The sequence below is a fragment of the Pseudoliparis swirei genome, chromosome 10 (genome assembly GCF_029220125.1).
Source record: "Pseudoliparis swirei isolate HS2019 ecotype Mariana Trench chromosome 10, NWPU_hadal_v1, whole genome shotgun sequence".
Lineage (NCBI taxonomy): Eukaryota > Metazoa > Chordata > Actinopteri > Perciformes > Liparidae > Pseudoliparis > Pseudoliparis swirei.
This window is the reverse complement of record NC_079397.1, coordinates 15,626,913-15,641,558: the sequence shown is the minus strand read 5'-3', so window position 1 is coordinate 15,641,558 and position 14,646 is coordinate 15,626,913. Positions and strand designations below refer to the sequence as shown.

Genomic DNA, 14,646 nt, shown 5'->3' with positions numbered 1-14,646 from the left:
GGGTGGTGGGCGGACACGGGCGATGTTTTTGAGGTGAAAGGAGGCAGTCTGGGTGATTTGTTTGATGTGATGTTCAAAGGTGAGGTTACTGTCAAACATGTCTCCGAGGTTGCGGATGTGTGGAGAGGGAGACAGAGTTGTCGATGATGAGGCCGGGATTTGGGGCCAAGGATGAGCATGTCAGATTTATCACAGTTAAGTTTAATAGTCTTATAGACAGTTCTAATGTTCAGAAACCGCTAAACGAAAGGGGATTTACATCTGTGAGACACATTATAGCTGTGAGACACATTATAGCTGTGAGACACATTATAGCTGTGAGACACATTACATCTGTGAGACATTTGACATTGTGTCCTTAGTACGTACTTTTTGGTTTTTAATTGACTGTAAAAGTGAATATTTCTAACTAGTTTTTCCCGTGCATCCTGTGATATTCTTTACTATCTCAATTTTAAACTGCACCGTTTTCATGAAATCAATTTGAGAAGTTGAAAATGTTCTTCTATCCAGTTGGGACCAGTTGGGGTCCAGTTGGGGACCAGTTGGGTCCAGTGGTTTAATCCTCTCCTCTTGTCCTTGTCATGATCTCCACAGACCATCCACGTGGCCATCGTGTGTGCCGGTTACAACGCCAGCCGAGACGTGGTGACGCTGGTGAAGTCTGTCCTTTTCCACAGGTACAGCACGGCTCTCTCTTACTTCTGACCCTTCTGACACCAGGTCACACACACACACACACACACACACACACACACACACACACACATGTGATATCATATAAGGAGAGATCGATATGAGGCTCTCGGTTTGGCCCGCATTACAATCTGAACAATTAGTTGGAATGCTACAGAGAAAATAAATAAATGTACACTTGTATTGATCCCTGTGTCTTGCTCAAGGACACTTCCACATGCATTTATTGGGAGAGTGGGGATCGAAGCTACGGCCGACCCCGAACTATGATATTGCATTTGTAACCTGAAACACAGCTGACATTGTGTGATGTCAGCCAATGAGGGTCCTTCAATCAGTCTCGATCCCCGTCTCTGCTCGCCCATGTCATCGGGCGAGACACTTAACCCGTAACCCACAATGTCTCCCGTACCTGTGCCTCAGTGTGTGAATGTGTGTGAATGGGCAGGAGGAACCGTAGCCCCTCCCATCAGTGTGTGAATGGGTGAACGATGTCATGTAGTGGTACAGCGCTTCGATTGGTCGGAAGACGAGAAAAGAGAAATACAAGAACAGTTCATTTGCCATATGAGACGTGAAGTCACAAAGACTCCGGGGAGGAAGCAGAGTTAATAATATGCAATAGAGAGATGCAAATTCCTCCATAAGTAGAGAGAGAAGAGGAGAGAGGTGCTCAGTGTATCCTAAAGCGTCCCCCAGCAGCCTATCAGCCTACAGCAGCATCTCATTCAAACAGGACTGGTGCCGTTACCACGGCGATTGGTACTTTGCTATCCGTGGATGTGAGACTCTGGAGTAGAAAACGCAGGCTTTATGAACATGTTTAATGTTATTGAAACCCGGTCGGTCACGCTGTAATTTCTGCTTTTGTAAGAGAAATCAAAAGCCCAAATGGAGAATTAAATATCTGAAGCCCCCGCTGTCAACGACACACGACCTCGGCGCCCAATGGCGGATAAAGAGAGTCTCACCAGCGAGGGTTTTCCCAAGGAGCGGACGGCGCCTCGGTGTCTTGGTGCGCGATTCTTGCACCTTCCGCCAAAAAAAGTTCCTCGTTTGTTTGTGTTTTTTTAATATGAACATTCTTTGGCAATAAACCTGTTTCTGATTCTGATTCTGATTCTGAAGTGGCGTAATGTTAATGTTGCTGGATGCTTTGAACATGTCATGAAAGCAACATTCTCCGGCCTCCCAGCCGAGGTCGGGGAGATTCTGAGCGTCTTTAATATTTGAAAGATGTCACATTTTGATTTATGCGACAATCCGATGTCAACCGAATGAAAGGTCCTCTTTAGTTGATATTTTAAACCATTTCCTTTTTTTTATGGCGTAGCATCTCTGCCATTATCTTCAGCACTTAATAAATATAATTAAATAACACCTTTTGTCAAAGAAGCAAGATAAATTATGAACACGTAAATCTCCCATTAGACCTGAAGGTTGAAAAGCTGACGTACGAGCACTAGATCAGTCTTGTGTGAACACAAGACGGAATAATGGATAGTTTATTTTGCGTGTGAGACGGAGGATCCATTAGTAATCAGTCAGTGTCCTTTCAGCATCGCAGCTGCTGACGACAACTTCTTCACAATACTTTTTTTTAAACTGACACGGTTGCTTTTCTCATTCCTAAAAGAGTTTTGCAGGAGAGTCGGATGAGACGAGACCACATTGTGGACAGAACGGGACCAGCGGCACGGCTCATACGCTAACTGTTTGATCAGAGGGGTGTTTAAATGTTGACCCGCGGCAGTTCTGCCGCTGAAATATCGTAAAGTGAAAGGACAGTGTGTGCCAGTTATGTCTAAAAAAATCAACATGACAGAGTAAATGATCCAGAGAAAAAAATATACCCAGGTGACATTCTTTATTGTATTCCACTTCGTCTTGTACAATCTGCTTTTTATTCAGTCGAATAATTTGTTCAAGTGATATTCTGCTCTTCCGTTCGAGGCTGGGGTGACTGTGGGTCAGCGGGAGAGCGGGTCGTCCTTCGACTAGAGGGAGCGACGGTTCGATGGAAGTGGGACTCCAGCTGAAAGACTCAAAGCACACCACCTGACCCTGCATCGGATGACTTGCGTCTTTTATCAAACCATTTCCAGCTGTTCTAGTTCCCTCCTTCAGTGTTGATTTTTTTTATGGGAATTTGATTATGCTATAAATTTCAAGTGATATATGCCGCAGGTACTGTACTATACAGTCGGCTGCTTCCCAGCAGCCATATGTTGTTTAGCCTCCACTGTAAATCAAATACTTGCCGGCAGTTCATCTCTTGCCTCAGTGATGGAGAGCCCTGTGGAATCATTCCCGCTGGCGTCCCACCTGACAATGGCCCGCTGTCTGATGTATTCAGACAGCGGGGCCTCTCATCATTCTGTTCCGTCCATCAGCAGCTGTTTACGTCCTGTCAGCAGAATGTGAGACTGTCCTCACCAGAGGAACAACACGGCGTTGAAAGAGACCTCTTGTGTTCGGTTCTGGCAAAGCAAGTACACATTGCCACAAATCCTCTTCAAGGGTCTCTCAATTCATTTTGACTTTGGATTGTAAGGTCACAACTTCAGTCGCCATCAACAGCGCTGGTTTTCTGATGATTTACCTCGGAGGAGTTCGAGAGACGAAGGCATGAGGAAACTAGAACGGGCACTCGGTAGAGCGCATACCTTCACATATCACAAGATTGGGCATTGAATTATGAACATTTTGGCATTAGTTGCATGCCAATTGGATAGAAATTGACCACGCTACGACTGCAGAGAGACGAACGTGGAGGTGGTCGCTTGGGTCCGGGACAACGCTCCACCCTGAGCACAAGATGACAAGATGAGTCTGTATCCAGGGTTCGTATGGTCATGGAAAACCTGGAAAAGTCATGGAATTTTAAAATGGTCATTTCCAGGCCTGGAAAAGTCATGTAAAAAACTTAAATCATAAAAGTTTGGGAAAAGTCATGGAAATTTGTTATAATCACATGTTCATTTACGCAGAGTTTGAAATAATTCATACGTTTTTTTAAAGAAAGACGCTCAAAATATAAGCCGGCGTACGCTATCAATACGCACAATATTCAAAAATGTTCATGTTAATACCGAGATTTCAGTTTGGTCATGGAAATTTGGTTGAAAGTCATGGAAAAGTCCTGGAAATCCATTGGTCAAAATGTGTAAGAACCCTGTGTATCTGTCTGCGCTCTAAAAGTCCACTGGGACGAGATGACTGCGGTGCACGATGAAGACGACATGATTCGATTGCCATGGGGACAGCTCTGATGAGCAGGATGCACTTGACATATTTGCTTCCTTATGGGCACGAGCCCAAGCATCCAGTGAGAGGCGTGTTGCTGTTTGTCCGGAGGATGTGAAGTCCCTTTCTCGTGTGCAACCAGAGTTCCGATACATTCTGACAGCTCCCAGCCCAACGCACGGATTGAGCAAGTGCAGCTGACGCATTCATTCCCCAAGTCATTCAGCGCAAGACACCCGAGGGTGCTCGCATCCTCAGCTCGGTGTCACTATTTTGGAAGTAATGAATACCTATTTGGCACACACGCTTATCTTCTATGTGTGCGAGCTGTAAAACAGTGTGCGGTCTTTCCTTTTGGGCGTCGTGTCTGATGAATCACCAGCCTCCGTGCTGCCTGCACACACTCATTTCCAAGCTATATGCTCCCAAATTGTCCAGACGATGTCTAGTCCCCCTGACTTGCTTAATCTGGAGCTTTCTATCTGAGCCACAGGGGGGCGACTGTGGCTCAGTGGTCCTTCCATCACAGGATCAGCGGTGCAATACCCGGCTCCACCAGTCCATGTCAATGTGTCCTTGGGCAAGGCACATAACCCTAATTACCTTCGCATTGAAAATGCGGAAGGTCATGTTTTGATCGCCGTGTATTTATTTATTTGTATGCGTGTTACTCGCATAACTCAAAAAGTATTAAACCGAATCGCATGACATTTGTTGGGATGATTGGTTATTATCCGGGGACCATCTGATTAGATTTTGGGATCGATCGGGTCAAAGGTCAAGGTCAAGGTCATGAAAAGGTCAAAATCTTCTTTTTACCATAGCACGGTCAATTTGTATCCAATTGGCATGCAGCTAATGCCAAAATAAATGTCCCCAACCAAACCTAACCCTCTTCGGGGGAAAAGCTGGAGTTGTTAAACAATCTTTAAAGCGAGGCCTGTGTTACACACTGGACAGATGCGAGGGTTTTGGGGGTTTCGCCCGCATTGGGGAACACAAGTCCAGAACAACCTGGAGCTCAACGCTCTAAAGACAGTGGAGATGGTTGTGGATTTCAGGAGGAATGCAGCCCCACCCGCCCCTCTCATCCTGTGTGACTCCCCCGTCGACGCTGTGGAGTCCCTCCGCTTCCTGGGCTCCATCATCACCCAGGACCTCAAGTGGGAGCTGAACATCGGCTCCATCACCAAGAAGGCCCAGCAGAGGATGTTCTTCCTGAGGCAGCTGAGGAAATTCAACCTGCCAGGGAGAATGATGGTACAATTCTACACGGCCATCGTTGAGTCCATCATCTGCTCCTCCATCACCGTCTGGCACCCTGCAGCCACAGCCAAAGACAAGCGCAGGCTGCAGAGCATCATCCGCTCGGCCGAGAGGGTTATCGGCTGCAATCTGCCTTCCCTCCAGGTCCTGTTCACTTCCAGGTCACTGAAGCGGGCCAGAAAGATTGTCGCTGACCCCTCCCACCCTGGACACTCCCTGTTCGAGTCCCTCCCCTCGGGGAGGAGGCTGCGGTCCATCATGACAAAGACCACCCGCCACACCAAAAGCTTTTTCCCGTCGGCAGTCGGGCTCATCAATGGAACCCGGGACTGACTGACTGTCACCCCCAGGACTACCACCTCTTCTTCCACCTTCCTCTCTCCTCCTTCTTCCCGCTCCTTCCTCTTCCTCTTCCTCCCACTCCTCCTCCCTCCTCCTTCTTCCCTCCTCCACACACGTCACTTTAACATGCACTTTAACTTGAGGCCTCCTCCACACACATGCCACTTTATTTGCATGCACTTTAACTTAAACACACGCCACGCGTAACATACACTTTTAACTAAAACACACCACTTGAAGCACACACCCAAACACTTTCACATTATTTGTTGTCTTTCTGTCGTGTTGATTGTTGTTTGTTTGTCATGTCCAAATGTTGCACCTTCCACCAAAAAAAATTCCTCGTTTGTGTAAACATTCCTGGCAATAAAACTGTTTCTGATTCTGATATCTCATGTTTTGGTTTTGACCTTTTGACCGGTAAAATCTGTTTATTGAAAGTCTTTCTAATTTTAGCAAAGTTATATTTTATACACCTGCAGTACAACTGCAGAAGAAAAGGCTGGCACTGTTCTACATTTTCTTCTCAATGATTTCCAAGAAAACCCTAAAACCAACCGTACGTTAGTCCATCCCTCTATACTTTCTGAATCCCCTAGCTGTCTGCTCCAATTTTTTTAAAGGCTTTGTAATTTCCTAAAAAAGATGGTCACACTAGTTTTTTGCAACTTTTACTCGGGCTGTTGGGGACTATTTTTAGGAAAGGATTAATCCACATTTGGTGGCAGTAGGACAGTGCATGTGGGATTGAGGCAACATGAACTACAGTTCTTAGAACAACGGAGCATTACGGCACTGAGGAAAACGTTCATATATAATCCATCTTTTCAAATAGATTATCACTAGACATATAATTTAAGTCGCATACTGCATCATAATATGATGCGATATGAAATAAAGGTATATCATATCATATCATAAGCGGTTCTATTCCAGCCAAGGACCGGTCTTGCACATCCTGTCTACCTCTGTACCTTCGATATCGCTAATTGACTAGTTATTTAAGGTTATTTCTATTATTATGTATCTTTTAAAACCACGGTATTTGTATGTGTTGAGAAACATTCAGTGAAGCAAAATGAACAGGTAGGATGGATATCATCTTATTTTAGAGTTACTTTACTTTACTCTTTTTTTATCAGTTAACAACCATATGGAGATTTAGCAAAAAAGGCCAAATTTGTTACGACAGTCCCTGTGCATGTTTTTTTCTTTTCTTCTCCTTTCCAGTTATTACAGTTATTCCTACTTCACTCTGCCTGTTATGGTTTCGACAGATTGGTCCATGTAGTGTCGTCGTATTAAAGAACTCCCTGTGTTTGTGTCTGTCCACAGGCGGAACCCCCTTCATTTCCATTTCATCACGGACTCCATTGCTCAGCAGATCCTGTCCTCCCTGTTCCACACCTGGATGGTGCCGGCCGTCAAGGTGGACTTCTACGACGCAGATGAGCTCAAGGTGAAGAACACGACTCCTCTTCGCTCCACTAACTCCCCTCAGAGATACTCACATGTTAATGATGTGACTTCCCCCTTCTTTGATTCTGCTTGGCTGTGTTTACCATCTTTATAAAGATGCCGCTGTAGGTGTGTGGAAAGGAACGAGGAGTCTGGTATTCCCTTTGGCCGTAACCTGTGGCCGTTTATTTCTCTTCCCAACACCTGTGTTGACATTCACTTCCTGGTGTCCTTTAACACCCCTCGTCACCAGGGTTACGCCCCATCTCTTAAAAGGCCCCTGTGTATTCGTCCTTAGTCCCCAACACTGTTCCATACATAAAATAAAATATCGCACATTTAAAAAATGTCAATCAATTTAAAAGCAATTTATCCCAACCTTGAGTTGTTGTTTTTTTCAGTCTGAAGTGTCATGGATCCCAAACAAACATTACTCTGGAATCTACGGCCTGATGAAGCTGGTGCTCACGAAGACGCTGCCGTCCGACCTGCAGAGGGTCATCGTGCTGGACACAGACATCACATTCGCCACTGACATCGCTGAACTCTGGGCTGTCTTCCACAAGTTCAAAGGTAATACTAATTTAATTTAAGCAAATTAGAGTTGTAACTGTTTCCTAGTTTACATTATGGTGTGTTTAAGCTCCAATCAGGAGATATTTGTATTGGACAAAAGATCATTTACATGTTGACATTATACAGTTCACGTGATTTGTTCAATTGTAATCTTGTAAAATGTAGTTTTTGGTGAGAAACTTGAATATATACAGTTGTTTTCACAGCAATATAAGATAGATATTAAAGATAAATTACGTTTAACTTCATAACACTAGCTATAAGCTGATTATTATACGTCAATAAAACTAACTAAACTGAGGACACCCCAAATGTTTTTTATCAAAGTACAGATTTAAAGACAAATACAATCATTTATTTAATTTATTTAATTTTGAATTGTTGTTTTTTTGTCTAAGTGTTCAAATCTCTAATGATTTAGGCCTATATTTACCTTTTTGTGCAACACAGCTTATGGCCGATATTTTATAGATCAACCAATGCTTCTTTATTAAAAATTTACGCAATAGAACAATCGCTTTTATTGTTAGTTGCAGCCCCCTAGCTTTAAATGAACTTCCCCATCAGTGCCCAGAGACAGCAGTACAGTCAGACTAAAATGTTCACACAGTCCAGGTGTTGTACTTGTGATAAGCCTTGAGGAGTAGCTCTCTTTTCAGTTGTGAGCAACAGTGTGTAGTTCAAGTGATCTCGAGAGAGGAGTTAAATCCTGCTGTCACACCTCTCCACACCTGGCCAATACAATTGAATTCAGTATATTTTGTGTAGCCCAAAATCACAAATTTGCCTCAGAGGGCTTTACAATCTGTACACAAACAACATCCATGACGTTTGACCTCACATCGGTTCAGGAAAAACTCCCAAAAAATAGGAAAAAAAACCTTTCACAGGGAAAAAAGTGAAGAAACCTTCAGAAAAGCAACAGAGGAAGATCCCTCTCCCTGGATGGACAGAAGCAATATATGTCATGTGACCAGATGAACAGACTTACAACACATTCAATGAACATGGCAGATTGTATGAATAATGAGGAGTAGGCATGGACCACAGTCCAGATCTCCAAAATCCATGAAACAGAAGGAGTACAATACAAAAGTAGGCATGACTGCCGAATTCTCCATCTGGTAAAGTTAAGCTGCCAGCATGCCGAATTAGAACTCCTTGTAGGATGTTGGAACATTTCTCCACACACACACACGTTTATGAAAGTGATTGGTTAGTACTAAATTCGTATGAAAAATTGAATACAATCAAAAATAATATTGAATTGTACTGAATACAGCATTAACCCAAACAGCAGTGAAACAAACACGACTGGAATAACGCTGAGCAAAACCAATTCATCCACAAATATGACGAAATGCAGCATAGATCTTGTGACTGGAAAAAAAACGACGCTGTAAGACAGTGAGACAAGCCCTTCCTTTGAGTATCGTCGGCCCTTAATTGTATGAGAGAGGGCAGGCGATGGGACTCAAAGTCCAGAGAGTATATCCTCGGTAGGAGGGGAAGAGAGGAGGAAGGTGCGTAGCCAGGAGGCGGTGGTGAGTCACTTGAAAGATGTGTGGGCCGTGCTGTCCAATAGTGCAGGGCAGCCAGCTGGAGTTTGGATCGATCTTAATTAGCAGTTGACTCTAAATGCAGCGCCTCTGCCACCCACTTCCATTGCCGTCTAGCACCTTTATCTTTGAAACATCACAACAGTCCAGCAAGACACATTCAATACATGCTCCTCTCAGGCTTTCACTTTCTCTCAATTACTTCTGAAGAAGGTCAGGGGGACTGATACAAACTGATCCACTCAAACTCATTATGAACTGTAGCTCATATAAAACAGCAGCACACTGTTCACCCAATTAAAGAAAGCATGTATTGAAGGAGTTTACGTAGTCACCACACACAGTCGACTATGACGTCGGTAGGAAATTCTGAAATACAAGCAGGAATTGAATTGGCTCACACTAACAAATGAAAGGGCTGATAAAGGCCAGGTAATACAATCATTGACATAATTGCTTGTACAGTAATCGCTCACTTGCGAAATGAAACGCACTGTATTTCAGCTGCAGTAATTCCATCAGTCCAACAGCATTCATCACTCAGCTTGCTCTCTTTTGACAGAAATGTAGTGTTCATTAGTTCCAATCACATCCTTTTTTTGTTGCTGTGTGAGCCACTATTGACAAAACACAACTCTTCCTGCAGATGTTTCTTATTAAAACCCGACCTTGTAAAGGAATATCTGATATCTGACATCACAATGACACGTGTATCAATGTGAACAAGTAATTGTGTTCAAAAAAGAGAGGAGCTGATCAGGGAAGGATAAGTATTCAATTCAGTTTATTTGTATAGCCAATTTTCACAAATTACAAATTTGTCTCAGAGGGCTTTACAATCTGTACATATAGACATCCCTGACCCAAAACCTCACATCGGATCAGGAAGAACTCCCAAACAACCCTTCATGAGAAAGTATTGTGATCAAAATCTTTTTTTTCCATAGGGAAGTCAGAAAAAAGGCCCGTCTCTAGTTTGGTTTGTTTCCAATAAAGACCTGCTTCTCTCTGCAGGTAATTAGTTGTCAATTAATTGCCATGTCTAAAAGGAAGAGAGTCTGACGTACACTTTCTACCCATCCATTGTCAGAAATCACCCGTGTCTGCCTGAAATTTAATAGAGTTGACTCTCAAATTCTGACCAGCGGATATCATGGGGTTAGGTGTGGAGCCCCAGGGAAATTAAGAGCTCAAGTGTGTGTGTCGGAGTGTGTGTGTACAGTCAGTGTAGGTCCTGGGTGTGCAGTCCATGTGGCCTGAGGGCCTTAACTGGAAGGAGTCTGCTCTGTTCTCTGCCCTGCAGCAGCATTCTCCTGCGCGCCTGGTTCTGCACTTCCAGTCTCTTGAGTCCTGGTGTTGGGGTGGTGTGGTGCCTTCATGATCCTTGTGGAGACCAGTCTGTCTCTGAGCCTGCAGTCCTGGTCTCTGCCGGTCCTAGTGGTTAGGTCCTGCAGCAGTCTCCAAGCCACTCTCTGCATCGCTTCCTGTCCTGAGCGGACACGTCCATCCTCTGAGTGCTTTAAACAGTCCAGGGGAAACTGAGGCAAGGCGCTGCCTGAGTGAGGCCCCAGAGCATTTTTGGCCTTCCATCCTCTGGGAGGGGTGATGTGCGACCCCCTCCTCTTCTCGTTTCTGTCTGCCTTCACTTAGGTCCCAGATCCTCCACATGTGGACCAGATCCCCAGTGGTGAGTACGTCCTCTGTTGTTGTACTCCATAATCCTCAGTGGTGAGTACTTCTAATCACCAGTTGAGTAGAAGTCCCTGTTGGGTGGGTTAGTTCATGTCACATTTGGCCTTCTAAGTGGTTGTCGATCATCCAGGCCCACAGGTCTGTAAGAGCCATAAACTTGTCCAAGCGGAGCCACTTCAGTCACGCACTCTGTGTTCAGAATACAGTAACTTGTCAGTGGTGTCAACCGCAGGGGTGATGAAGGAGGGTGAAGATGATGCTGAGGGTCTGCACACCCTGGAGGGCAGTAGCTGGGCGGAGGTACCCCTGGGTGTGGCCTGTGGGTGTGGGAAGTCCCAGGGTGAGGTGCTTGCCAGGAAGTCCAGTGTCAGTTATGGGTGGGTCCAGAGTCAGTCCAGGGAGGAAGCTTGTCTGGCGTTGATGAAGGGGCTGTCCCAGCTGGAAAGTCTGAGCCCCCCCTAGCTGGGAGACAGTCTCATGTGTCCCTCTGTTTGTAGCAGATGAGAGAGGCCTGTTGCAGTGATTGGGAGGTGGCATGATGTAGGATCTGTTTGTGGGAAGGGAGGAGATCAATACCAGTCGCGCAGAGCAGGTCCAGGCGTCAGAGAGGTGAGGCGGAGGCCTAGGTCTTCATTCATTCAGCATAGTGGTAGGGCCACCGCCAGCAGTCATTCGGATCAGGACAAGGGCTGGGGCACAGGCAGACACAGGGGGCTAAGGAAGCCATTGACTGACACGGACTCAGCTGGACAGGCTGAGAGTACTTATTGAGTTCTAGCGTGCTAGTGTCAGTGCTCTGGTCCTAGCCAACAGGCTCAGGACCTCACCCTGTACAGCCTCCTTTAGAACTCACCCACAGCTCGCTATGTGGTGTTGCCCCCTCGAGCTAGTGTTTGTTGTTGCTAGCACCGTACGCTGTTGTGTGTTGCTTGTAGCCACAGAGCCATGCTAGCCTCAAACACCGCCACGAGAAACCGGTTACCGTCATGAGTTAGCCTCGACCAGGCACCCTGGGGGCGTCCGAGTCACTAGCCGCTGCTCTGTCTGTGATTATACTCTCTCTGCCCCGCCCTGTCTGGCTGGTGTCCCTGCCTCTCTCACTGATTAGACCGCTCAGTCCATAGACCTCCTGCTTCCTCTACAGCCTGTTGTAGCCAGACCACTATCATCCTCTGTTCAGTACCTCCCTGGATCACGAGTTAGTTGCATCAGTACACGACGGGAGCTTCAACTTTGAAAGAACTTCAACTTTGGGGGGGGGAGCTTTTGGTTAGCTCGCGCCCTAACTACTTCTATCAGGCCTCAAGCGCTCCTGGAACTGTCCACTATCATGTTGGACTCTCATGTCCCAGTGTTGCGACACGTCGAGCCGCTGAAGCGATTCCGTCCTCACTGCTTCCAGGCCACCGCCACCGCCCCGTCGATCTTCACCTCACCGCTTCCCACTACCGGCGAACCGGTCAAAAATGCGCAAATGTCGGCAAGAACCGAAGCCTTGGAGAGGAGAGAGAATGAGGTATAGCCTCTGAGTGATTCTGAGTAATTGGTAGCACATTCTTTCCTGGCTGGTTGCACACGAATGCTGTTTTGGGATTGCCATTTTTTTTCGGGTTTGCCTATTAAAGTCACCAGCCACCACCCAGCAGCCTATGCCGCCGCTCAGATATGTATCCGAACCCGACAAATCGTCCTGATGCCGATAGTGGTGGGCGCCAGTCGGCTGTGGTATATGCCGAGCTGAGTGTGGTTGAGGCTAAGAACCCAGGACATGGATAAAATGGATGGCATGAGTGGATGGTATGTTCCAGGTTGTCGAGCAGGACGAAAGAGTGGACATGTTGTTGTTTGGGGGGGGTTTGTTTGTGTGTTGTAGGTCAGCCCTTTTTAGATTTACAGACTCTCACGCTCCTCTCTTCAGGAAACAGAGAAGGAAGAAATTCTGAACAGAGAAGGAATCCGCACCAGCGGGTCAGCCAATCAGACACCCAGACAAAAAGATATTACAGTCCCTCATGTGTCGGAATCTGATCTATCTCCATCCATCATCATTTATCATCTCAGACTGGACGTTAGGAAGGTTAGCAAGAAGGAGAGGTGGGCGGGGTTGAACTCCAGTCTGTTCGAATTCCTCTGCTTTCCTCATTGTTTTCGTCGCCTCCCTCCCGTAGGCTCCACACTGTTTGATGATGTGGTTCGCTCGTACGATCTCTGCCGGCCACGCTGGATCGATGGAAAAAGTGGACAAAAACCTTGACTCTAGACCTCTTTTTTCGTTGTAGCCGTATTCCCTTATGCCATGTCCTCCAGGGGTTCCGATTCATGACCCTTGCCACTTTGACGAATATGAGGCCTACGAGGTGTGTACCGAGGAGCCGAGGGCAGACACGCCGAGGTCAGGTGTCATGTAGAAGATGGGAGGAGACTGAAGTGTGTTGTAATGTATTCCAACTTATTCATTCTTTAACAGCTCTCATGAGTCTTCACAAGGCGTTTCTCTGCAGACATGCACTAGTTCTAGTGTGTGAGCCAGGTCCTGACCATAGTGACGGATGAAGAATGTCCACATGGATACTGTTCCTGCTGGTATTGACGTGAGATCACATGGTGCTCATAGGGGTTGTTTTTAAAAGCAATTATTTTATTATTTTGTATTATTTAGTTTTCAGGACTTTTTAATTTTGAAATATTTGGGCAGTCGTTTTGGGCTAATTCAGAAGCATTAAGCAGTTATTGCAAATATGTCTGCACTCAAGCTGCGAAACCCTCTGTTCACCTTCTCCCAAAGGCCCTCTGGACTGAGATCGTTTTGTTGTCTCCCAGGAGAATCATGCGATCCGTTTGTGTTCCAGTGAGTAAGCGAGTGTGTGTCGGTCCACTAATCTCTCACTCTGCTGCATCACTTTTTGAGTGTCCAGTTATGGCTGCACGCTCAAGGTCTTCTCGTGGTTGCGGTGAATCACCCCCTCTCAAAGCGCCTTCTATAGATTTTTATATACCGCCGCTGACTGCCTGCTGACTCTCACTCCAGTCGGGGCCTCAAGCGATAACACAGTCGAGTGGCTCTCAGAACCCACGGGTCACTTTTCGGGTTTTGGACGACATATTTGGTTCACAGCTAACATCTTACAGAAGTACGAGAACACGCACACGGCCGACCTCTCCACCACTCGGCAAATTGAATGCTGTTTTTGGCAAAGCAAGACACGTTTTATACAACTTGTTCCGAGTCGGAGTGAAGTGTGTTTTACAACACCCATTGGTGTGTAGACAGGGGCCTAGCTTTTTGTTGGTTGTTGGTAGTTTTTTGTTGGTTGTGTTCCTTCAATCATAAAATGCAAAACTGGTTGTTGCAGAAGCACCAGATGGAGATGTGAACTCTCCCAGCTTTCGAGATGAACTTCGATTAGACCGGGGTACTTTTGAAGAACGCCTAAGCCAGTACAGTCCAGTGTTAGGAACACAGCGCACACACAGAGCGGACAGCTAGCGGATAGTGATGAATGCAGGACGGCACTTTAAGGGCCTAAATGTGCGTTCACACCAAAAGTGAAACTATATTTTCGTGCGACCGAATCCCATGAAAAGTCAACGTACAGACGTGCGTGGCTGCGATAGACGCAATATTTTCCCGGGCGACGCGATGTGGGCGACGCGTTTCCAGCGGCGCAATTTTCGCCACGAGTTGAAATATTGCAACTTTGAGGCGGTCATCTCGCAACTCGGGCCAATCAGCTCTCGTGTTCCGCTCTCGTAGCTGGAAGCGGAAGTCTTTCAGACGTAACAGTGACTTCATCGGTGAAAGTGACCGGGC

At 46.1% G+C, this 14,646-nt stretch overlaps 1 protein-coding gene across 1 annotated transcript in view; it reads left to right on the top strand.

The window, feature by feature from the left end:
- The window catches only part of large1 (LARGE xylosyl- and glucuronyltransferase 1), an 82,713-nt gene that overhangs the window by 35,573 nt on the left and 32,494 nt on the right, over window positions 1-14,646 (top strand). Inside the window, exons 4-6 of the mRNA XM_056424539.1 lie at window positions 598-680; window positions 6,886-7,009; window positions 7,410-7,581. Of these exons, the coding sequence (XP_056280514.1) occupies window positions 598-680; window positions 6,886-7,009; window positions 7,410-7,581 (379 nt within the window). The remainder of the gene's footprint in view (window positions 1-597; window positions 681-6,885; window positions 7,010-7,409; window positions 7,582-14,646) is intronic.